Source organism: Nycticebus coucang, chromosome 21 (assembly GCF_027406575.1).
Source record: "Nycticebus coucang isolate mNycCou1 chromosome 21, mNycCou1.pri, whole genome shotgun sequence".
In the NCBI taxonomy this organism is placed as follows: Eukaryota; Metazoa; Chordata; class Mammalia; order Primates; family Lorisidae; genus Nycticebus; species Nycticebus coucang.
In genome coordinates this window covers 19,685,636-19,711,258 of record NC_069800.1, presented here as the reverse complement: position 1 = coordinate 19,711,258, position 25,623 = coordinate 19,685,636, and the positions used below count along the sequence as shown (strand labels likewise).

General features: G+C 41.5%; 1 protein-coding gene across 1 annotated transcript in view; it reads left to right on the top strand.

Moving 5' to 3' along the window:
• Positions 1 to 9,526, top strand: part of MACROD2 (mono-ADP ribosylhydrolase 2) — a 2,256,418-nt gene extending 2,246,892 nt beyond the window's left edge. The window contains exons 17-19 of the mRNA XM_053574070.1: positions 827 to 898; positions 3,654 to 3,722; positions 9,427 to 9,526. Coding sequence (XP_053430045.1) covers positions 827 to 898; positions 3,654 to 3,722; positions 9,427 to 9,470 — 185 coding nt within the window. The 3' untranslated portion in view covers positions 9,471 to 9,526. The remainder of the gene's footprint in view (positions 1 to 826; positions 899 to 3,653; positions 3,723 to 9,426) is intronic.
• The last annotated feature ends 16,097 nt before the right edge of the window (positions 9,527 to 25,623 follow it).

The window sequence follows — 25,623 nt, the reverse complement described above, 5'->3', positions numbered from 1 at the left end:
TAAGCCTTGCTCTTCAAGTTGTGAATACATGATAGATATTTAACTAAGAAATGAGAGATTACTGTCCTTCTAATATCTGGAAAATATCTTAACAATATGAAGCCCAATAGTCTTACTGGTATATTAAACAGTAACATACAAATGTGGGAGGTCAGCAAGCGACCCCACTGGTTTCTTTTTGTCTATTTGGTTATCCTGCGGAAACAACCCTATCTCGCCTCCCTTTGGGATATGACTTTTAAGCTTCAAACACAGCAAAGGTGTGTGAGGTTGTGCAAGTAGAAAAGAGTGTAAAGACTGGAATCTCTACAATTCAAAATGGCATCCTCTGAGAAGGTCCCTAAACCATTCAATTGTACTTAAACCAAAATTTTTACCACTAGGAACATTAATGTTTCAGGCATGCTTAAGGCAAAATATGCTTTTTTTTTTCCTCTTCAAGGCATAAACTACATTAACACACACTTGGGCGCGCTCTCTCTCTCTCTCTCTGTCTCACACATGCACACTTCCCTAAATTTGAATTGTAGGTAGTTCTGATCAAACCAAGTTTTTTTGCTTTCACACTACCAGATTTCTAATCTGAGAAATTATATATGCATATATGTGATTATCTTGCAAATTAAAGAGAACTTAGAAGACAGAACTCAAATACTTAGGCAACTAGACCCACTATTTCTGCCTTTAAATTTTTCTGCAAAAGAAGTTGAATCCCAAGAGTATTTTCAAATTTAACAGGACAGCAGAGGGACAGAACAATTGGCCCTTGAGCTGCTGTAATTCTCTATTAATCAGGCTCTGTGGTCTTTCCCTCTTTCAGCTCAAGGCGAGGACACACTTAGAATGTCTGGGAAAAGGGAAGGCTCCAGTGACATGGAAAACACTACAGGTCCTGATGGTAAGATTCTGAGCCATTTGAGCTCATGCAAACTGCAACTCTCACATGTTTTCTATGTGTAATCTAGGATTAAGGGAGCTCTCTGTTCCATAAATTAACATGTTTGGTTAGAACACGGTAAATTTCAAAAACCATTTTCTACTAAAAACTAATAAAAATAGTAGTTTTTTTTTTAAACAACTGTCTCTAGCTATTTTAAAATAGCATGTGCGTTGATTTAATCATGAATCACAATTCAGAGGCCACAGTAGGTAACAGCAAGGCCAAAGCAAACTGAGACACACTTCTACAGGAGACACCACTTGCTCCACGGTTATTCCTGCTCCACTGGGCCTTCCAGGTGCCCTGGGGCGAGTTTGGGCTAAGATTGTTCTCATGCCTTCATCATTTCACCTCACCATATCAAAATACATTGACAAAAACCTTTAACAATTCACATCTCGTTTTGAAGGCATCTAAAGATTCTGAGCCTCGGGAATACTATCTCCTCCTTCCCTCGAAGAACAATCCCAAAAGCACTTTGAAATGCCATTACTTGAATTAGAAAAACAACTCATTGAGCCCACAGGAGCCAATATAAGTACTTGATTCACGGGTTTAGGACAACCAGAATTGGTCAGCTGATCAAATTAAATATTTTGCTGTTTGGCTTATCTTTGAGTTGATAATGACCTTGGAAAAAACTCATGCAGACTTAGTCATTATTTAGGAGTTTTAAATAGTCCTTCCCACACCAGGTACTCCACCCTTCAGTAGGCTTACCATCACCCAAATCGCCTCCCTTCTTTACAAACCCTTCTGCTTCCATTGCACAAATTGATATCTTACTCATGGGCATGCATTACCTAAGAGGATAATGTTTTTAAACCCCAGACCCACCCATTGCAGGCCACCATCTGTCAATCACAATCAGCTGTATTAAATCTGCCCCAGCTGGTCATAACACTATGGACATAATTCTTAATAGTTCTTTACAAAACATATTCTGAGAAATATCAGGCCCATTAAATGTTCCTTAAATAAAAGGGTCATAAATGTGAGAAATACTGAGTTTTAGAATTCACTTGGAGATTCACTGTCCACAGAAGAGGATTATAGATGCTCTCAGAAGTCTCAGGGGTAAAGAAACATGTTTAACATGGTTTAAACTTGCTTTTCCCAAATTTACTTGATGGTGGAACTCTTCTGATAGTAACATTCATTAATAGGTTTTGGAACGAACATCCCATGGTTGGAAAAAGAAACAGAAAAGTAATGTTCCCCTGTGTTGTATCCTGCACACACCCACACCGAGATGGGTGACCTGACAGTACACTCACTGGACCAGGAGGAACAGTGCACACATGCTTATCTTTGCATAGAGAGAGTTGCTGCATCTGGCTAGTTATACATGGGGCTTAAAATGAGTTCACACTGTTATTAGAAAGCAGGATAGTTTGCAGGTGAGAACAAGAAGACCTGCTTTCAAAACTGTCCTCTCTGGGAGAGAGTTGTGTGGCTGCCTCACCATGTCATTTCCTCTTTATAGCCTCTTTGGCTATGAAAGCCAGCACCTGCCACTTTTTTATGCTAATCGAGCTTTCATCTTTGAACAACAACAAGAAAAAGTGATTTAGATTGTTGGTTTTGTGCAAATAATTTAAAACCACCCCAAAGAGGACAGTTAGAGATTCCTTATCCAGAGGTTGCTGTAACACAGTGGCTGTTATCACAGGCAGGCAGGAGAGTGGGAAATTTTTACAGTTCATAAAAGGGAAGCCTTTGAGCGTCCTCTGACTGGAGGTTGTTGGCCTGGGAAGCTGGAAGTGGCTAACTAGAAAGGGGCACACCTTAAGGGATGGGTGTGGGACACGTATTTGGCTTCCCCTGGTTGGTCCCATGTTGGCAGCAGTGGCAGGGAGGGGAATAGGGAAAGTGAAAGTCACTGACCAAGTTCTGGCTGCTGCACAGACGGTGGTGTGGTTGCCCAGTCTGGTTGCCACAGAGATTTTAAGTGAGAGTTCTATTGTTGTACATAGTGTAGGATTTGGCCATTGTCGTTTGTGTATTCAGTCCCTCAGCTTATAATGTGGACTCCTGTGCTTTAAAAATATCAATCTAATTAAACCTGCTGACCCTTGGAAATTTTCAGTGAATGCTGTGCCTGCTCTGGGGCTACTTCTGGAGAATGGAAGTAATTATGCATTCTATTTTTATGCAAGTGTCCGCATAGAATACACACAGTCAAGTCAAAGTGCATGTTTTATCATGACTATGTGATCTGGTCAGATGTTTTGCTTTCCCATTCCGTGGCAGTCCACTCACCCATTGCAAGTTCACAGAGTCTATTTTACATCTTGAAATTGAAAACATGGCATGCCAAACAGGCCTATTGACATTGGCATTTTAGAAGGAGCTACTTACCTCTCTGCATGTCAGTGATGTTTTGCTTTGTTTTCTATCTTTGTGTTCTTAGACACATATTAAGGCCTTTGAATTTATCTAAGGATGGTAGTAAATACACTCAGACTGCCAACCCCAAAATTTGGTGTAAAATGAACCTTCAGCTTCTTGTACAGTTCCCTGAAGAGGCTATCCTGTCCTCCCCCTCACCAAAAGTTTCAAAAATCCACAAAATCTTGAATAAATGAAAACAAACTGAAGAGTTATACGATAGGAAATCAGGATAGTAGCAAATTATAGGCCATTTAAATGTGTTGAAGGGATTTCCATTTAACAAATATTTAACTTTTCTTGTTTTCTTCTCTGGTTACAGTGGAAATGAACAGTCAAGTTGACAGTGTAAATGACCCAATGGAGAGTCAGCAAGAAGGTCAACTAACAGGTAAGGCGCTCTCCTGTGCTGCGATTTTCAACTGATCACCTGGCCGTAGGAACTATTTGCAAGCAACATATTGGATTTCCTCTGGTTTTGCCAACTCCTGCAGCATGGCTTGGCCTAAGCTTTTGAAATCTTTAAACCAAATAATGCATTATCAAGAGGAAATATTACCCCAAGAAATTTGCCGTCTTTAGGGGAAAGATAAGCCATGGCATATTCAAATCACCTAATACTCTGTGTTTCAACAACAAAAAGGTTTTCTTCATCCTTTTCACCCCCCTGGCCTTCTAGAGTGATGAAATTTCAGCAACCCCAAGCTGGTTCTGAAGCATTGCTTCTGCTTTTCCAGGAGGTACCTGTGGATTTTCTTGGTAGCTGTCTTTAAGCAGAACACTAAACCTGTGCCCTGGATTGTGTATAAAGGCATCTGAGTATGCTTGGACAGAGAAAAGCCCACTGGCGGTCCTGTTCTCTCCCACCATGACCTGTGGACTGTGCATATGCACAAAGGCTTGCGAAGTTGAAGGAGCCTCAGGGAACGCCTAAGAAAATAAAAATCCATGTTTAAGACTTTTCCCAGACCAGCATTGCAAACCTCTGTGGAGACTCGAGTCTATCTAGAATGATGAGTGGTCTGTAACCCTTTGCCACATCTTCAAGGCTGGTGAGAATTAGAAACAGTCAGTCTCACTCTTATAACTGTTCCAACTCCTAGCTTAAAATACTTAGTTGTAAAAAAAAAAAACCTGTAGAATAATAAACTGTGGGTCATCTGATGTAAACCCAAATGAGGTATTGCCTCAGGGCACCTCCCTGTAACCCCTGAGTATTCTAGACAGTTCTCTACATCCTCCTAGGAAGCCATGTTGCAGGAAACTTTTGAGTTTCAGTATCATGACTGAATAAAGTTTGAGGATGTGTGAAAGAACACATCTGTTCTTCCCATAATGGTCTTGAACATCATTTAAAACTAAACATAATGCCATTTGTATAATGCATGTATAGCACAGAATTGCTACAAAATATAAATTCATAAAAACATGGTTTTTAAACATTTTTTAATCTTCCTCATGTATTTAAAATATCCTGCTAAGCGGCAGAAATGATATGGCTGGGAAGTTTTCATTAAAAAGTAATGAAGTGAGACTAAACCCAAACAATCTAAATGCAGGTTCCTCCGTGTTTCCTTACTTTTTACTCTTTCGTTGCCAACAAGGAAAGACTTCTTGTCTACATTTTTTTCTTACAGACACTATTCTTTTCCAATGTGATCAATATCCAGATAAAATACCAGAATAAACCTGTTCCTTTGGCTAACCTAATGTCAAAATAATATTTTCCTTGAAAATAAACCTATGGAAACTATGTTAACCCAGATAAGTTAAAGTCAAAATTAATAGTTCAAAATTAGTTTAAGCAAACTGAATTCCAGGTAGGATAAGTGACTTGCTCAAGGTTAGTAGGCTAATAACTAGAAGTTTAAATACTCTCAATTTAAAATTCTTTGATGACACCATACTTCTCTCTAAATAATAGTGAGTTTTTAAACACAGTTGTCACAGAGGCCAGTGACAGTGATTCTCACAGAATTATTTATACAGCTAAGTTTTTTTCTTTTTTTTTTTTTTTGTTCAGAGCTGGGTTTGAACCCACCACTTCCAGCATATGGGGCCAGCGCCCTACCCCTTTGAGCCACAGGCGCCACACCTATATAGCTAAGTTTTTAGAGACAATCTGGAAACAGGAAGAGGAAACTTTTGTTGTGAGAATCAAGCCTTTAAGAATGTTAGAGAAATGTAGTGAAATGGAATTAGAATTACAGAGTTCAAGGCCACGATGTGAGAGAACTTAGTGTTGTGCAATTTATACTCGTAAAATATCAGGGGTACCCTAAATGATAATGATCAGTGGGTGGCTAAATGAATCAATAGAATACTTTCCAAATACAAAAATTTTCAACAAGTCTTTGAGGGTAGTCAAGATAGTTATGGAACCTGAACCTTTGGTTCTGGAAAAACATGGGAGACTGAGTGTCCCAGGTTGAGCTGTAAAGGCTTTGCAGCTTCCATTCTGAGCTCTCATAACGCATGTTCCTAGAATTCCAACAACTTGGAGGCAGATCAGGCTATCATACAGAATGAAGATGGCCACACAGCAGGAGGTCCTAGAAACTAAGAGCCATTTCAGATGCTCTACCCTGCAGGAAGCCACCTTAGCAGATAAACTGCCCAGCTGAGTCCCAGCCAGTCAATAGAATCACAAGAAATAATAAATTATTGATATTTTCAGCCCATAAATGTTGAACTTCAGGTTATTTATACACAGGCTATAGGGCTATGGTCTCGGGTTTTAATGACTATCCAGAACCTTGAACCACTCAAGGTAAGGAGAGTTAAGACTGGTATCTCTGCCAGTCCCAAATAAAAATGGGACTTCTGGTTCACTGAAATAAAACAGATAAAATTATTTATATGATGATTCCCAGAAATTAATGTGACTTGGATCCACACAGAGCACTGACGTGGGGAAAGGAAAAGGTTCCTAAGATAGAAACCACAAGTGCACCATGAATTTGAAACAAAAATTTATGTCATCAAAAGTCATGCAGTGGCTTGGCGCCCATAGCACAATGGGTATGGTGCCAACCACATACACCTAGGGTGGCAGGTTTGAACATGGCCTGGGCCAGATAAACAACAATGACAACTGAAACAAAAAATAACCAGGCATTGTGGCGAGCACCTGTAGTCCCAGCTACTTGGGAGGCTGAGGTAAGAGAATCACTTAAGCCCAAGAGTTTGAGGTTGCTGTGAGCTGTGATGCCATGGCACTCTACTGAGGGCAACAACTTGAGACTCTGTCTCAAAAAAAGAAAAAGTCATTCAGTAATAACAAACTGAAAAATTAACTTAATAATTGATTGATGACAGAACTTTGTCCCTGGTATACGTGGCAAATGAAAATGTACCACATTCTTTCTACAGAAGAAAAAAAATTTCTGGATTTGAGTTTGCAATTTTAAGACTCACAAAACACACACGGAAATGATCCATCGTGAGTGAGAGTCATTGGGTAAAAGTGTAAGACAATTAGCACTGTGAAAACTTGAGGGAGATTTTGTTAAAAACTACATTGAAATGATAAAACAGATAAAATAAAGAGAATAAGAAAAGAGCAACATTATGAAAAATTACCAATGGAAAAAGTAAATAAAAGGGCGGCGCTTGTGGCTCAAAGGAGTAGGGCACCAGCCCCATATGCCGGAGGTGGTGGGTTCAAACCCAACCCTGGCCAAAAACTGCAAAAAAAAGAAAGAAAAAAGAAAAAGTAAATAAAAATAAAGTACCATAAGAGATGCATAATGAAACATGAAGGATAGGCCAAGATTACTCAAGACATGGGACGTTCCATAGGAACTCTACGTGGAGACAATATTTGAAAGCTAATGGCTGAGAAGTTATCAACACTCACCAAAGTCACAAATTCTAAGTTAAAAAAAAAGTTAAGTCATAAGAAGGGCTTATATTTAAAATTAATCCACCCATAGTCATTGCAAAAAACCAAAGAGAAACACATGTAAAATACTCATAGAGAAAGAACTATTCTCCTCTGTCGGTGGACAGATGTAGCACACAGAATCATAGTGGAATCACACTGAACCTCTACTGGTATTGAATTATAAAGTTAACAACACCAGCTGTTACAGAGGATGTGGAGCAACTGGAACTTTCATACATGTCTGATGGGAACATAAAATGATAACAACCACTTTAGAAAATGGGTGGGTTCTTATGAAGTCAAGCATGTATCTATTACTGTTTGACCCAACAATTCTATTCCCAAGAGTTTGTCTGAAAAATGAAATGAAAACCTATATCTAAAAACAGCCTTGTACAAGAGTATTCACAGCAGTTCTATTCACAAAAGCCCAATACTTAATACAACCCAAATGTCTACCAACAGAGGAATGGATTTTTAAAAAAATGTGATATATCCACATGACGGAATGCTAGTCAGCATAAAAATGGACACATTACTGTGAACAAGCTACAATAGGAATAATTCTCAGAAACGTTATGCTGAATTAAAGTATCACCTCCCCGGTGGATGGGTTTATTGGTTTGGCAGATATGGAGTCAATAGACACGGCCAAATTTTTTTTAGCAGGGGCTTTTTAATTACTTGGCATAAGTAAGAAGCATGCTGGAGATAGTTTCCAAAGTAGTGTGTCACCAAACAAGGGCTGGTTTTATAAGCACAGGGTAAGAAGGTATGATTTCATGGGATCTTGTAATTAGGTGATGCCAGAGGCCTGATCCCACTGGGTGCTGCCCTGTGGCCATGCCAGGACACTATCTGATTGGACCCTGGTCCTGCCAAGCAGTGTGCACTACTTAATTCAGTCCCCACTTCTTGGTCCAAGAACTTGGGTTCCACCCATGGTGGCAAGCTTGGTTCATCTGGGCATGCTGAAGTTACAGGACTTTCCACCTGGGAGCAGGAAAAACAACTCATCACTTTGTTACATAAAAGCTGGTCTGGTGTTGTTACAAAGGCAAACAGACACAAATAAAGAGACATTTGTATGATTCCATTTGTAGGGAGTTCTAGAACAGGAAAAGCTAATCTGTGATGATAGAAATCACACCAGTTGTTGGTTTCAGCAAGAGTAGTGTAACAGAGAATTTGCTGGGTGGATAGGAATGTTTTATATCTTGATAGTGGTATGAGTCAAATATATGTATGTTTCAAAAATAGGCTAAACTGTAAATACTTCAGATTTACCTGCAGGTTGATCATTCCTCAATTTTTTTACATCTAAAAAAAAGAAAGAAAAAGCCATACAGGTTCTTCAAGGATACAATGTTGTCTTAAGAGTTTTCACACAGGCCAGGTATGGTGTAATAAATAACTTTATTTATTTACAAGTCATTTGTAAATTTATTTATTTACAAGTCTGACCAGCATTCCACACCTGTAACCCTAGCACTCTGGGAGGCTGAGGCAGGAGGATCACTTGAGCTCAGGAGTTTGAGACCAGCCTGAGCAAGAGTGAGACGCCATTTCTATTAAAAACAGAAAAATTTGCTGGGCATTGTGGTAGGCATGTGTAGTCCCAGCTTCTTTGGAGGCTGAGCAGGAGGATGGCTTGAGACCAGGAGTTTGAGGTTGCTGTGAGCTATGATGCCATTGCACTCTAGCCTGGGGCACAGAGTGAGAGTGTCTCAAGAAAAAAAAAAAAAAAAAGGTTCTCACATAGCAGATACTTAAGTACAGCCTCAAGTGGTGGCATAACCATCAATGACATTAGCAAATCAGCATTATGTAAATTGTTACGATTATTTATATGGTGATCCCTAGAAATAAGAGTGTGTGAATGGACTCAAAAAGGCAGGACATATCAATTCCCAGTTAGGTTTTTCAAAGAATACTTTGAAGAATTGAATTAATCGTCCCCATCAGCTAAAGCTCATTGTCAATGTGACATACATTTATTAGCATTGATTTATATGCTCTTTAAAGATATCATGCGCCAGTAATTACAGCTCAGCTATCTAAAGCTCTTTGATAGTCAAATAAGATATTCCTAGGACTGTTGGAGGGGTGAGAGACTTTTAAATGGCAGCATTAAAAAGATAATCCTTGCTAAGCCTATGAAGATGCCTTATCTTTAATCTAACAAATGGTTTCTCTTTGTCTTCAGCAGGGACACAAGATGAAGAAAAGGAGCAAAGGAATGGAACTAAATGACAACACTCGGCATTTCAAGGCCTCTCCTGGCCCTGGGGGAGTTCGGGAAGATAGCACGGGGGTGTGGGGGTGGGGGGCATGGACGAGGGTGGGGGGGCAGGCAAGTCCCTTGGAAGGACAGGGAATCCTTTGCTCTAATTTCTCTAGCTGCATTTTGTTCTGTTTACCTGCAGAAGAAGAAAGAAAAACAGGAAGAAAAAGAAGTTTTCTTTTGTTTGGTGGGGACCCATGTTAACACATTTTTCAGGTGTTATCCTTGTAATTTCTGTCTTTTTCCTCCCCTGAGGCACAGTGGCTCGGTTTAGCACTCGCGTGTGTGTCCTGGCCCATCTGCTTTCTCCCTTATTTCACAAAGCTGGTCACACAGTGGTTTCTTCAAAGAAAGGAAGACAACTGTTGGATAAGCTGCAGGCTAAATTTTAGGAATCACTAAACCCAACACCAGTATAATCCACAGACAAAGGAGACAGAATAGAGAATTAGCAAAAGCCTCAGAAACCACTTGGAAAACGTGTGGGCGACAGGTCGAAAATCTTTTATTCAGGGATTCCCAGTGTGTGAGGTTTCTTCCATGTGGTTAACAGGGAATATGGACCTAGAACTTGACTCAGAACAGAGTGCGGAGGTGTCACAAGGAAGGTGGGCCCTGGCAGGCGTCAAGGTCTCTTCCCTCGTCGCCAGGACGGTAGCTGCATCCTTTTTCAACATGGACTTTCAGCAGATCTTACTTGGTTCATGAAATCTTTGCTATGTGCTTCAGCGTGGAGCCCACTGGTGAGATATGACTCTGCTACATAACTGTAGGGATGGCATTTTCCCTAGGTGTTGTGGCTAAGAGCTGAGAGATGGGTCTGTTGCATTTAGGACCCAAACATAGCTTTATGAACAGTAAAAGTTCCTCTATATTTTTTATAAAAGAACATCCTGTCTTTAGCCAAGTTTTGATGACAAAGCAGAGCCTTGTTTGAAATTAGAGGCATTTAGAGCTTTCCTTGTAGTTCTGGCTTCCTGGTCTGGGTTTAAATGGTTTAATTTGCATAAGCCAAGTCTAAGGCTGATTTAATGGCTGGTCCTTAAACCCAGAAAACCCCTAAGTGTGGCCCTGAAGGGGCCCAGAAGGACTAGATGCCAGGGGAATGAGGGATGCAGCCCAGGGAAGACCAGGCATCATCACAAATGTCTGTCCCAGAGCCAACGTAAGTCAAGACATCTGCTTCCCACAGCCTTTCTGGGATCTAAAGTCATTCTATTGTTTTCTGTGAAAACGGACATCATTTATTGCATATCTTAAACCCACGTGCTTTGCCAGGGCTTTGGAATTATAAATTATTTACATTGCTTTTCTTAATAGGGGGAGAAAATCATATATCAAATTGAGCAGAATTTCTAAAGCAAAAGTAGGTTCTACTTTCTAAATAGCCCATCAACTTCTTGAGTTTTGCCCTTTTTTCTGTGGAAAATTCACCTTACTATCCTCCCATGACTTTTGATTTGGCATTTCTGAATTTGTTGTGCCTTCTGGGCGGCTTATTTGGTATATTGGAATAACTAGCGAGTTACAATTCTGCATAGGTAATATGTTTTCACAGCCCTTGGTTTTTTTTAGCTGCTCATCAGCACAGCAGTAATGATACCTAAGTGACCTCATGATGTTGAAACAGGGCCATTTCTCCCGTTACTCCATATTTTGATATGGAAGCATCCACATCCTCTCCCGCCATTAGACGCTCATTTTAAAGAATCCAAAAACCGATGCCATCCAAATATTGATTCCATTCCATGCCATCTTTATAACTCAGTTGAAAGTTGCCATCATTCTTGTGAAGTGCTTGACAAGTGCAATCTGTTAGGAGCTCATTTTCTTATGGCTCCTAGATGTTAGTGTGACTCAGCCTCCGTAATGAGTTACAGTTGAAAACACCACGAGGAGGATGAGAGGGATAGAAGTTTTCTAATGAACAACCATGAAAGAGACCAAATGTCCCTGCGAGAAACAGCTGGGATTGGAATTATCCCAGACCCGGCATTCTCCTTATCATCCAGGCCAACCATTTTTATCCATTCATTTTGAATATGGATAAAATTGGAGAAGGGAGTTTTCTGCCTGAAAATCGTAGGGGAAAAAAAGTAATCTTTGTATCCAGGAAGCTACGAGAACACAGAGTAAATATCATCGGCCCCACACATGGGTTTGTTTAAAGCCCATGTTATAATTAGATCGTGTTTTCATTTTCTCTTCATTATGCTTTTTGGTTGCTATTTGACTATACAATTTAATGCTTTAAAATAAAGTTAATTTCCAGTTCAATAGTGAAATATTAAAAGTCTAACTTTTAATATTAAGGGATCAAAGATACCTCAGCAGAGGAAACCTTTTTTGTTAGTGCTGAGGTTGCCCAGATGGTAGAATGAAATAGATTAGAAATGCTCATTGATTCTCCTGCATATAAATTCTGATGTCAATTCCCAACCATATTTCAACCAGGTTATGTGGCACGAAGGGTTATAAGAGGGAGGGAGGAAAATAGCCACGTGTTAGTAGTGTTTGCATACAGAGGATCGAAGTAGGCTTTCGACATAATAGTTCTAATTAAAAAGGTCCTCACAGTAGAAGCCACAAATGGCTTTTCCTCTGGCTGGTAACTATTCAGATGATGAACAAGTCTTCTTTCATAAAAGCTTACAAAGAAGGCATCTGAATCACTGTCTGTGATACTGGGTCACATATTAATCACCGCAGCTAATTGTTAATCTTTCTCTGAAACACTGAAAAGCCTCTTTGTGAATTAATACAGTTCTGCCTGATGCACTTGATTTGAAAAGACATTTTTCTGTGTGTGGCGCATGTCGGCTTTGCTTTGAAAAATAACAAAGTTAGCAGAATACGTTCAATATATTTTCTTGGGGAATAGGGTTTTTTTCATATGATTCATTAAGGATTTGCCTTACCCTGACATTTGTGATATAAAGGAAAATCATAAAAAAGTAATTTTCTTGATCAAGATATGTTTTTACTTAATGCAAATAAATGTACTCTGTTGCTTGCAAGGAAAAGAAATGTCTTCTGATATCTGGTACAAACTGCTAAATAGGATAATACGTGCCTCTTTTGTTAAACTGGCATTTAAATGCTGGACTGCTTCTAAATCTGTTTGTTTCTTTACATCTGTGCCGTACACTAAAAACTTAAACCGTTGCCTTCATACTATATTTGTTAGAGCAGAATACAAATAAAATTTGTTGGCGAGGAAAACGTGGAATTATCTGTGTTCTGTGAAATTTGTTCTGTAGCTGTCATTAATGACTCCAAATGTTCATTTAATACTGTTTGATTGCAAATATGTTTACTTAAAACTGCCCCTGTAGGTCCACATTAACTTACTGATATTTTTCCCTTGTGAAGACTGGTCAGTGTTTTCGCCAGGCTTTTCAAATTTAAATGTATTCATAGGTTTGTATACACAAATCTCAGCATCTAAGCTTTCTCTGAATAATGGATAATTATTTACCCTAGCAAAAGCCTCTGACATCCAAGATATAAGTTGTTGAGATAAAGCCAATGGTTCCATGTATATTGGTCTATCTTGCAGACACATTATCCTTTATTTATTTTTTTTTTTGGGGGGGGGGCTGTTCGTTTGTTTGTTTGTTTGAGACAGAGTCTCATTCTGTTGCCCTGGGTAGAATGCTGTGGCGTCACTGTTCACAGCAACCCCAAACTTTTGGGCTCAAGTGATCCCCAGGGGCTGGAACTACAGGCACCTGCCATAATGACTGGCTAGTTTTTCTATTTTTAGTAAAGATGGGGTCTTGCTCTTGCTCAGACTAGTCTCAAGCTCCTGAGCTCAGATGGTGCACCCACCCACCTTGGCCTCCCAGAGTGCTAGGATTACAGGCATGAGCCACCACAACCCTCCCCCCCAAAATTCTTTTTAAGCACTTCTATGAGTCCATTACTGTGCTGCTATGACCATAGCAGCCATAATCCTCCTCAGTCTGTTGTTGATGGAATTATGACAGAATCACACAGTTGTTAAGAGCTTGGCAATGGACCGCTGAAAATCAATATGAGAAAATCTTGATGTTCTTTTGAAAATGGAAATATGCATTTCACCAAATTTAGTTTCCTTCCTCTCCTACAGAAAAGGTGCTATCATTGTTATTGTTCTAGAAGGCAAGTAAGAAAGTCACCCTGTTTATTGAATGAAGCAAGGGACTTAATAGTTCAGGGAGAATAAGGTTTTCCGAACTTCAGTACCAGAGAAGCATTTTTCCAGTGGTAAATAAGGTTTGATGGGGGAAAATCATAGGCAGGGCAGCTTCATGCTGTGATGGGCAACCTTAACACAAATGCTTCAGAATGACAATCAAGATAATTTGACAGGATTCCAGCCCTGTGACGTGCAGTTTTTCATCTATGTCTAATTTTTCATCTCTCTGCCTGTCACTCTTCTGTTTCTTCCCCAACATTCCTGTCCGTGTGCCTCACCTGTCCAAAGGCACCATCATAGACTGCTTAACTTCCCTGGCATTTCTCAGGGCTAAAAGGGCAGTGATAGATACCCATCCTGTTTAAATTGATCTTGCAAAGACTCTGGATCAGTTGTGAGGTTTTTCAGAAATAAAGCACCTCCATTTCTTCGTTTGGAAGATGGAAATACTAATATGTATTTAAAATTTAAACATAAATAAAGTGCCAAGATATTATACTTTGTCATTCAGAAAAGAACTTGGTAAATTATTCACATCAGATTCTGCTATTTGATACTATAGGCAAATATCCCTCTCTCCAGCTCTGGATTCTTTACAAAAAATAAAATAAATGATCCTTACAATTAGGTATTAAATATAAAATTCTGTCCTACTGAAGTTGATTTAAACTTTGCCCCCAGATTAAGGACTCATGAAGACAAGAGAAAATAGAATGTAGAACTCTTACTGACTTTGATGACCCTGTAAACATAGACATTAAAACCTGTTCATGTGAGAAAAGACCTGTCATTGTTATTTAACTGACTGTTTTCATTCATAACAAAGGTGGACAGATTTCTGTCAGCGATGTCTTTTTCCTGATGGGGACATTAATCAGCTCATGTTCTGTGGTCATCTGTCAATTGGCATTTTGATGTTTTATTGACATTTATGAGCTCTTTATATATTGATAGTATTATCTTTCTGTCATATTTTCTACATATAATTCTCTCCCTTTGGGTGGGCTTTCTTCATTTTTGTAATTCAAATTATTTTTACCTGCTAAACATCCATTCCTGCTGCTTCTTATGATCAAGGCCTTCAGCCTAGTAGAAAACCCCTTTTATGCAATTCCCAGAGCTGGCCTTCTACTCCTAGTCCCTGGCCAGAGACAGATATGGGACTCACAATAGCCAATGACCAGAGGACTTTATCTCCCAGTCCCCTGTGATTGGTTTAGAGCCCATGTGACCCAAAGGGACCAAGACTTTGATTTTGAAAACATTTTACTTGACTCAGTTGCGTGAGTCTATAAGCAACCTTGAGTTACGTTTCTGGCTCATGCGACTGAATGGCTCTCCAATTCTATGTGAAGAACAAAATTCTTACAAGTATGGAGGGTCCCATGTGATGTCATTGTGCCCCCTCCCTAATACGTTGGCAAACTCATCGCCCCTGATCCTCCCTGTGGGCTTCTCTCCTCTAGCCACGCTGGCCTCATCAAATATGCCAGGCATGTTTCTCACCTCTGAGCTTTGCACCAGCCCTCCTGGGATTCTCTTCCTCCAGATACACAGATGGCTACTTTAATCACCTCCTAGAAGTCAGCCTGAACCTTTTCTCAGTGCCATAACCACTCTCCCTAATTCTGCAAACAACCCCATATCTGGCCCTCCTCTATTTTTTTTTCCTTTTGCATGGCTCTTACCATGTAATTTCCTTATTCATTAAAATTATTTCAAAAAGAATATTAAAAAGCTCCCACTTCTCCATGAGGAAGAGGTAGGCTCCATGAGGGCAGAGATTTCTATTTGTTTTATTCACTGAAGTATCCCAAGCACCAGAACAGTACCTCACATATATTAGGTACTCATTACATACAAAGAACAAATAATGTTTATAAAAATTATCATCAGAACTTTCTCTCTGTTCAGAAAGAGGGTGGGCTCTGTTCATTGATCCTTAAACTGAGCAAAGATTGTGTTCTGTGTTATCACGGACTTTTTATCTGGGAGCAAGTGATAACCAGGTGCTATTTAGCTAAGACTGGCCAGGCTGGCTGAGGATAACAATGACTTCACTTTGGCTGAACACAAGGGAGGTTAGATTTTCACTCGTCTCATAGTCCCCTGGAAGGTGAACAGCTTTCCTACAGCCCTCCTGCAGTTCTGTCATCTTCAGCATGTGACCTTCAAGGTCACCACAGAACAAGAAGAGAGAATGGAGATTGCTGTGAGCTGGACAAGGGAGGGATTACATAGAACTGCTGCCCATACTGCCATGGCCACGGTTCAGTCAACTGGCTCTACTTGAAGTCCTAGAAAATATAGGTTGGATAAGTTTCTGGTGGACAAAGTTCCTGTGTTTGAGGACTGCCTAGCATTGCTCCTACCTTCCCTCCTTTGAGACACGGCTGTGTGCTGTGGACAAGCCCTCTATTTCCATTCTCCAAGACCCAGTAAGCCATAGCCACTTAGCAAGGGAGTGTGACTCAAATAGCTCAGGATATCAGAGCAACCCCACATTAGAGAAGAGGGTTTATTTGTGGAGGTGGGAAAAAATATGAAAGTTGCTTTATATCTTCTTGGATAAAAACTTGAGGATGTAGCAGAATAAGTCTTTGCCTGTCCTCCACTCTGTGTTGTCCTAAAACTTAATTTCCTTAATGACAAATGAAAAGTCAAAGAAAACCCGGTCCAGGGATGATATCTATGATAGGTTTTCCTAAGTAATGAAATGTATAGCTTTTGAACTTTCAAATTTTTCCCTGTATTTTTTCTGATATTGAGTGAGGAGTCACTTGGTAAAGTCACTTTAAAAATAGTCCTAGCACCAGTTACGGAACAACACATCCAGATCACTTTGGCCTGTGTTTACTTCTTTAACAACAATTATTTTACATTTACACAGGCTGTATTTTCTAGGCAACATCTTTGGTTTCTGTAGTGCTGTTCTGCTTTAATTACTATAGTTTTACAATATGTGCTGATGTCTGCTAAGGCAATATCAATGCTTCCACTCTCTATTTTCAAATCTTCTTGGCTATTACTTCTTATTTATTGCTTCAGATAAACCTTAAAATAACTTTATCACATTACCCTTCAATGGATACTCCTCTGTTTCCAATTCTACCTCTCTCAATAGCCCCAGAAAAAAGAGCAAGCCCATCGGTCTTGTCAGCCCACACTTATTTCAGACACTAAAAAAGGAGAAGGCATCTGTTGCAAATGCAGCTTCCTGAAACGTTCCAGAGAAGAACAACATTTCTGTTCATCCCTGGCCTCCTGACAAGGCCAGGCTGTGGTATGAATAACAACCGGTTTCCAGATATTCTCCTACAAAACCTGTTCCTGACTGTTTTGGCCTTTAGTCCCATCGAGCTCATCTGAGTCACTTGATTCTACACAGGGAGTCAGGAGGCAAAAGCTAGGTAAATATCAGTATATCTCAGGTGATTATCATTTGTAAGTAATCATTCACTTTCCAAACAAATGCAGACTGGCTCAGCAGAGCTGGTCCACAGGACTCTTCATCTGCAGAGTCCAAAGACACGGGAATCCAGCATTTAGTTACCAAATGCCTCCAGCTACACTGCACACGTCTGAGTTATCCCAAAGCAAACGGAAATGCCTTCTGGTTCCATCTCAGCTGGTACCAGGTGGGGACTGTCTACAGCTCAGCCTAGACTGTTAGAGGCCCAGTCTGTCAAAGACATACACAGCCACATCCTCAGAGACGCTAGGTCCTCTTTAAAGGATAGGGGAGGGATACTGTTTTATTCTTGTTTGTTTGGGGTTAATAAAAAGCATAATAAATATGAACAGAGAAAGTACAAATACTGATGTTAAATAGCACCATTCATTGTTTAAATAACTTGATAGAAGTTAACTCCTTTAATCTTAACAACAATGAAGCAGGTACTACCATTACTACTATTATCCCCACCGTATAGATAAGCAAACTGAAATGCCAAGAGACATTTGCTAACTAATGTTCACAAGGCCACACAGCCAGTGAGCACTAGGCTGTCATTTGAACACAAGATGTCTATAATCAGAGGTTACTATCCCAGCCACTGCTCTGGGGGCACTCGAACGTGGGCCTAGAGGTCTTGATCAATCACATATTCTACACTCCAACCTGGAGTTTCTCATTCAGGAAGTTACAAGTAAAAAGCCAGAATTTTGCAATTCTGACAACTTCTCAGTCACATCACCTACCACTGATACCCCAGGAATTACACTTTGAGAACCTTCATGTTACAGTTGGCAGATGTGACCCTGTGAAGATGAGGAAAGATAAAGAGATGGAGATAATGATTAAGCCATGCAGCTAACTCTCAACTTCTAAAGTCAGAGTAACTATGCTCCTCCAGTCCCTAAAGCAACTCAGAGCTGGCGTTGCCTGCAAGGTGCAGCTTCCTCCTCCTATTTCAGTTGGGTTTTAGGCATCTATCCAAATACTGCAGAATAGTGAGAGCATTGGTTGGAACACCAAAAAATCTCAAGCCCTGTGGTTTGGCCACTGTCTGAGTCTTTCTAAGTTTCTGTTTCCACATCTATAAACTACTGATGATAATTATTCACCATTCAGGATTTTAGTAAAGGTAAACTTTATACATGCTCATGTATGCTGCTTGGCATACAGAAAAAAGGTGATTCATTACATTTACAAGGAGAAGGTATCTGATTTCCTTCCTGCCTTAGAAACACCAGCAGAGGAATTTAACTTTGAGAAGCCAATGCAGAAGATGCTCCAGTGTCATCTCGGGATCCAAATGTCCTTAACTTATAACTTTACAAAGACAAAAAAGATAGTATGAGTAGCTGACAACCTGCTCCCACTCCACTCCTATGGGAAGGAGAGAGATTTATTGGCTGGCTCCTCTCAGGGGCTGTCTTTCCTTGTGTAGAAGAAACAAAGGAACTGGAAAAAATGGGAGGTGCCAGAGGGGACAGGGCAACCTGCACAGTGGGAGGCTCAGTAGTTGGCAACAAGAAACAGAGAACTTGAAATAATTGTAACTGGCATCATAAATGGGACCTGCTCTCATCAGTAATTAAACTTTTTAGAATTCAGTTTAACTAGTATTTCCTTCACTTATTCAACAAATTGTATACAAACTAGCCCAGACTCTGGAGACAGAGGGGTAAACCAAACAGGCAAAGATGCTCTCCACATTGGGTAGGGGAGGGTGCTGTGAGGACTGGGGGCAGAAGTGTGTATGGCCAGGGTGGGCAGACCTGAAGGAAGGGAGGATGCCTGCCAGGTGGTCTTCCCAAAGAAGAGTGTGTAGCAGAGGGAACAACAAAAGCAAAGACTTGGATGCTGGTTCATGCTGAGCCTCTGTGACCTGCCATGTGAGTGGCAGGTCCCATGATGGAGAGCTATGTAGAAATAGGTCCACACTTTCAGGAGGTTCAGAAGAGCAGATCCAGCTTTGAAAGTGACTCCATGTCAATGTGGCACAAAGGAGTTGGGGTGATACCAAATGAAGTTTCTAATTTGGGAACTGGGTATAGAGGAGGAAAGAGGAAAACAAGAATAAAAGACAAAAGTGCAGGAGAAAGGCACAGGGAGAGACAACCCTGGAGGCCCATCCAGGCTCTGCTGGCCCGTCTTCTCTTCTCCAGCCCCTCCCCCAGTTTTCTCCTGACCCTAAGGGGTAATTACTAAGTATAATGATCTTGCTCCAATACCTTGGATCAGTGTCCCCAATCCTAGCCACGCATTAGAACCATCTAGGCAGCTTGTCATCATACTCTGCCCAACATCAAATTAAAGGACATTCTATGAGATACTCAGCCAGTATCCTTCCAAGGTATCAAGGTCATAAAAGACAAAGAAAGACTGAGGAACCATCCCAAATTAAAGAAGATTAAACACCTGGTAAAGGGATTGCAGAAAAAAAAAAAAATTACCATAAGGACATTTGCACGAGAAAGTTGATTGTAACTGAATTCACCATTGCCAAGGCATGGAAACAACCCAACTGCCCATCAACTCATGAATGGATAAATAAACTGTGGTCTATGTATACAATGGAATTCTACTCAGCTATAAAGAAAGATATCTTTTGTATTTGCTGGATGGATTTAGAGAACATCCTCCTAAGAAGATCCTCCTCACAAGAATGGAAAAACAAGCATCAATGTCCCCAATACTAATATGAAACTAGTAGACAAACTAGTACACACCCACATAAGAGAAAAACATAATTAAATTCAAGGAGAAGGGGAGGGGGGAGGAGGGACCCAGGAAGGGGGAGGAGGAAGTGGGCTCTCACCTAAACGGCACAATGCAGGTACATACAGCACACCTCCTGGGTGAAAGGCTCAAATACAACTTGGATTTTACCTAACAAATACAAACAATGTAACCTGATATGTACCTTTATATTAATCCAAAATTTTATTTAAAAAGGAGATTAAGACAACATGACAGCTAAATGCACTGTAGGATCTTGGAAAAGTACATTAGCAAAACAAGTGCCAAAATCCGAGTAGGTCTACAGTACATGTCAATCCATCTATCAATTTCATTTCCTGATTGTGATCATGTCCTGTGGTTATATGAATTATAAACATTCGAGAAAGTTGGATGAAGGATTCATGGTAATTCTTTGAGCTCTTTTTGCATCTTTTTTTAAAACCTAAATTATTTCAAAATAAAATGCAAAATAAAAAAAGAAATACCATTGCCCAGGCCACACCCCAACCCATACATACACATGCTGGGGACAAAGGCCTGGAGAGAGGCACTCTCTTAAAGGTCCCTAGATGAGTCTAATGTGAATCAGACTTGAGAGTCATCACCTGGGATTTTTAAAGTTTTCAAGGTGAGACTCTGAAAGATGCTCCCCCAAAAGAATCTGAATCTTTCTCCTGAAAGGATCATCACTCAGAAAGGTAGCTGTTGTTTCCAAATCCCTCCTTACCCCTTTGGGAAAAGGAAAGAGATTAGATGAGATTTTTTTTTTTCCATGAAATTTTAAAATCACCTCCAGCCTTCAGCCAGGCACAGTGGCTCATGCCTGTCATTCTAGCACTCTGGGAGGCTATGGTGGGAGGATCCCTTGAGTTCAGGAAGTGGAGACTAGCCTGAGCAAGAGCAAGACCTGTCTCTACTAAAAATAGAAAACTAGCTGGGCATTGTGGTGGGCACCTGGAGTCCCAGCTACTCGGAAGGCTGAGGCAGGGGATCAGTTGAGCCTAAGAGTTTGAGGTTGCTGTGAGCTAGGCTGAGGCTACGGCACTCCACCCAGAGTGACCGGGGGAGACTCTGTTTCCAAAAATAAATAAATAAAATCACCTCCAGCCTTAGACAAGTATTTGCCTCCACTGTCAAATTTGAGATCTTTCTTCTTCTAACAATTTTATCTTGTTGCTACACAGTAGGATGCTTCTTTCCCTGTGGAAACTGACAAACACTAAATCCCAGCATCTCCCGGCAAATACAGCTCTAAGAAAATGAGGCTTAATCTGGCAGCAAAAGGCTGACCACGTGCTGGAGGATGCTAAATGGAAAACAAAAGACAGGTAGAAATGTGCCCAGAAAAGCAAAGGGAAAAATCACTGGAAGGTTAGGCAACAAAAAAGATCTCTGGATTCTGATTCAATTTTAGTGCTTGCAAAAACAAGGCTCTTGGCTATTTGCATATAAATGTGCTGGGGTTGGGGGGGCACAGCACTCAGCTGTGTGTTCTAACTTCTCCTTAAAATCTGTTCCCAAAGCAGCTGCAGAAATCAGCTGCAAATTCCAAATCTAAAAATGAAAGTCACATGGCTAAACTTAGGAGGTGGCAAGGAGAGGAAGGAGAAAGGTGTTCCCATTAACCCACTGGGGCCTGTAGTCTAGACGCATCTCCATCCCCTGGCTGCAGCCAAGAGCAAGCACATCAGAATATCTAGGGGTTGGGTCCAGGCATCAGTGTGTTTGAAAATTTCCCAGGCCATTTGAACCAATGGCCTTAATTACCTCTAGAGCAGAGGTCAAGTCTGCAAACTTTCTCTGTAAAAAGCCAAATAAGGAAATACATCAGTCTTTGTGGGCCCTACAGTCTCTGTCACCTGGCTGCACTCTGCAGCCATAGACAATAGGAGTGAGCGTAGCTGTGTGCAATAAACTTATTTACAAAAACAGAAGTTTGCGGTACACCCCTCCAAACCCATTACACAGTCCTTGGACCAGGAGCCTCAACATCCCAGGGAATCTTGTTAGAAATGCTGAATCTCTAATCCTGCCCCCCAGAACCCTCCGGAATCTGAGTCTGCTTTCAAACCAGGTCCCAAGATGACTGTAGCACAATGAAGTTGGAGAAGTGTAGATGAGGGATGCTGAGAGGGAACCTGGAGAGCTGGCTGAGTCCTGCACACCAACTCCATTCTCCATTAAACTATCCTTAGTACTTAGAGTGCTTTGGGCATCTAAGGGGCATTTTGCCTGTATAAGGACTTTGAAAGGTATTCAGTACTGCAGGTATTCAGTACAACAACTGTGAATTGTTGATAGTGGCAGCAAAGCCCTGGCCTCTTGCCAGTGAAGCCATCCCTTAAGCAGGTGCTGACCTCTCCATCTCAGTCAGAATGAGACTGGGAAGGGCTGGCAGTTATAGGAGCTGGATTCAGGGTCCAAGACACTTACTCTCCTGTCTCCACCAGGCCTGCCTTTCACAGCAGCACAACAACAGAGCCTGAGGGCAATCACTGCAAATCTAAAGAACTCAGGCTTAGAATAGCTGGTGAGGCTGGATGCCTCCACCCTGATTTCATAACCCTAAAACGTGGCTTTCTGCTTTTGCATCTACCCCTGAGTCATGCAGGGAGATGGCCTGCTCACTGCTGCCTCTCAGCACTTGGCACAGCATAAGAGCTCAAAAATCTTTGACGAGTAAAATGGACCCAGAAGGTCAGATGCCCAATTTTTGGTGGCATCAGTCTTCAGGTCCATTGAGAGCATCCATAATTGACTGGCAGCCTTCACGTATCAGCACACAGAGGGCCGAAGGTTCTTATTTGTTCCAAAACAGCCATCTCATCTCCCTTGCTGCACACAGCCCTGACAAATGACAACAGAAGCTACTTTTCAATTCGTTGCCAGGGGCAGATGGCCTAAGGGTCTGTGTCCTGGCCCTGAGGGTTACTGGGACTTCCGATGGCCCTCTGAGTATGTTGTTTCCTGAAAGCCCAGGCTGGGTTGTTGAGCAGAAAGGTAATGAACAGAGTAGCTCTCCCTGAGTGCCCATTTGCCAAGTTAGCTGGGACCAGCCTGTTGTCAGAGGATATTTGCCATGTCCTAGAAAAAGTCTGCAAAACCTTGCCAGGTATTAGAGCTCAGAGAACGTATGGGCATGCCACTCCATAAACCCTCACACCTGCTTCTGAGGTGTCACAGTAGAGGACAGTTTTGACACATCACGTGTCATGGACTCGGAGATGAGGCACAAGGGGACGTTGTGTAGCAAATGACAACTGGAATGATGCCCTGGGCCTCGGCAGTGAGGAGCGCTAATGTGGTACAAAGAGAGATTGCTCAGATCTGCTGTGCAGATGGTCACCTGGGCACCCCATTAGAACACAGGCCCTGAGGCTGGGCTGGGCAGCCGCATTCTAACGAGCCCCAGGTGAGTAGCCCAAGCACCGACTTCTCAGCAGGATATCTAAGCTAACTCTCTCCCTCAGACTTCCCCCCTGAAGCATAGGGTGTGGCAAGTGTATTTTCCAAAAATAATATCTGCCGTCCACATGCTGTCCTCACAATGTGACTTTGACTCTCCTTCCATTGACAGGTGGAGCCTATGTGCCCTGAAGTGATGCTGTCATGTCTAAGGGTAGCTCATAAAAGGTGATAATTTCCTCATGACTCTCTTGGGACTCAGCCACCATACCAGGGGACAGCTCAAGCATCTAGAGAGCCCCAGGTGAGAGGCCATTGAAGCCCCTTGTTCACAGGCCCGGCAGAGCTCCTCACTGACAAGCCAGCACCAACCCGCCAGCTACAGAAGTGAGCTGGACTTCTCAAAGTGCTCCAAGTCCATCATGAAAGTGGACTCTCCCCCTCCAGTCAGGTTGCCCTAGCAGAAAGTATGTGGACCAGTGAGAATGGCCCACATCCCAAAGTCTCAAATGTGATGCTGGCGTGCATGTGGAAAAGGGAATACTTTTACACTGCTGGTGGGACTACAAACTAATACAACCTTTTGAAAGGAAGTATGGAGAATCTTCAAGGAACTCAAATTAGACTTCCCGTTTGATCCTGCAATCCCATTACTGGACATCAACCCAGAAGAAAAAAAAATCCTTTTACCATAAGGACATTTGTGCTACACTATTTATCACAGCTCAGTTTACAATCACAAAAATGTGGAAACAGCCTCAATGCCCACCAACCCAGAAATGGATTAACAAGCTGTGGCATATGTATACTACGGAATACTATTCAGCCACTAAAAAAGATGGAGATTTTCCATCTTTTGTATTAACCCAAATTGAGTCAGAACACATTCTTCTTACTAAGCATCACAAGAATGGAGATGCAATTATCCAATGCACTCAATTCTAGTATGAAGGCAGTATATGATCTAATACAAGGTGTGGGGTAGGGGAATGAGGGAGCCGGGAGAGGGAAGGAGGGAGGGGGTGTGGGGTCTCAGGATATGGCACACCTCTTGGGGGTAGGACACAATTATAAGAGAAACTTTATATAACAAATGCAATCAGTGTAACCTAATTCTTGGTACCCTCAATGAATCCCAAACAATACAAAAAACATCAAAAAAAAAGTATGTGGAGCGGAGATCCCCACTGCCCAATGGCAGACTTGCGAGCAAAAAAAAATGATCACTGTTCCTTTTAGCCTCAAAGTTTGGGGTATTTTTATGCAATAAACATGCTGAACTCCTCACTAGGTCTTCTTTTCACTCTGTATTCTCCTCTGCATAATCAATCTCTCCCAGTGTTTGAATTACCACCTGCTTGGAGCACTCTCCCAGGCGACAAAGCCATGTATTTAATTGTCTACCAGGTGCCCCCAATTTATACAAATCCTCATTACCTCCTCTATCCCATCCCCACTCCACCCCAAATACCTTTTCCACCACAAACCTAGTTGACTAAGCCACATTCCCTAACCCCACTGCAATACCAGGGTGGCAGTGCTGCCAGATTGCCAGCACCTGTTTCTGTCCATCCCACTGCATTCTCTGGCCCCCCTGGCCCAGACGTACACCCTTAGTGTCTCTATCCTGAGGTGTTCCAGTTATTTCTATTCTTTCTTGGACATACTGCCATTACCCTCTAAGCTATTATCAAGATGACCTTTGCCCTCCCCTTCACCAGCTCCCATGGCTTTGAAAATAAAGTCTAAGAATAGCACGGAATGCCCCTTTTGACTTGCTTCCAGTCTATTGCTCAAACCTTGTGTCCCACCGTAACTGCCCTGTTCTGAGTTTATGCTCCCACGACGTTAAACTTCGTGAAATCCCCCAAATGCACCCTGCCCTTTCACCTTGGTACGTGTTCTCTCTGGCTAAAATGATTTCTTTCATGGCTCCTTTCCATTCTCTTTGTCCTCCTAAACCCGACTCAGACATCATCTCCTTTGGGAAACTTTCTAACCCGGGTTGCTCTCTCCTGGTCCTGTTATTGGACCACCCACATCTTACTGCAGCTCATGTATTTACATGCCTGTCTCTGCTTCTAGACTAGTGGTCCTCAGGGTGTGTTCCTCTGTACCTCTGCATCGCCTGGGAGACTTTTAGAAAGGCAAATTCCCAGTCCCTACCCCAGACTTACTGAGTCAGACACTGTGAGGTCGGGGCCCAGCAATATGTGTTTGTACAAGCCCTCTGGGGTAATATGGTACATCCTGACGAATCAGAACCACTGACATAACCCAATAAACAAACATTAGAATTACCTGTGAAATTTAAAAAAATTCTTCCCTAATTAAGTCAGCATCTCTT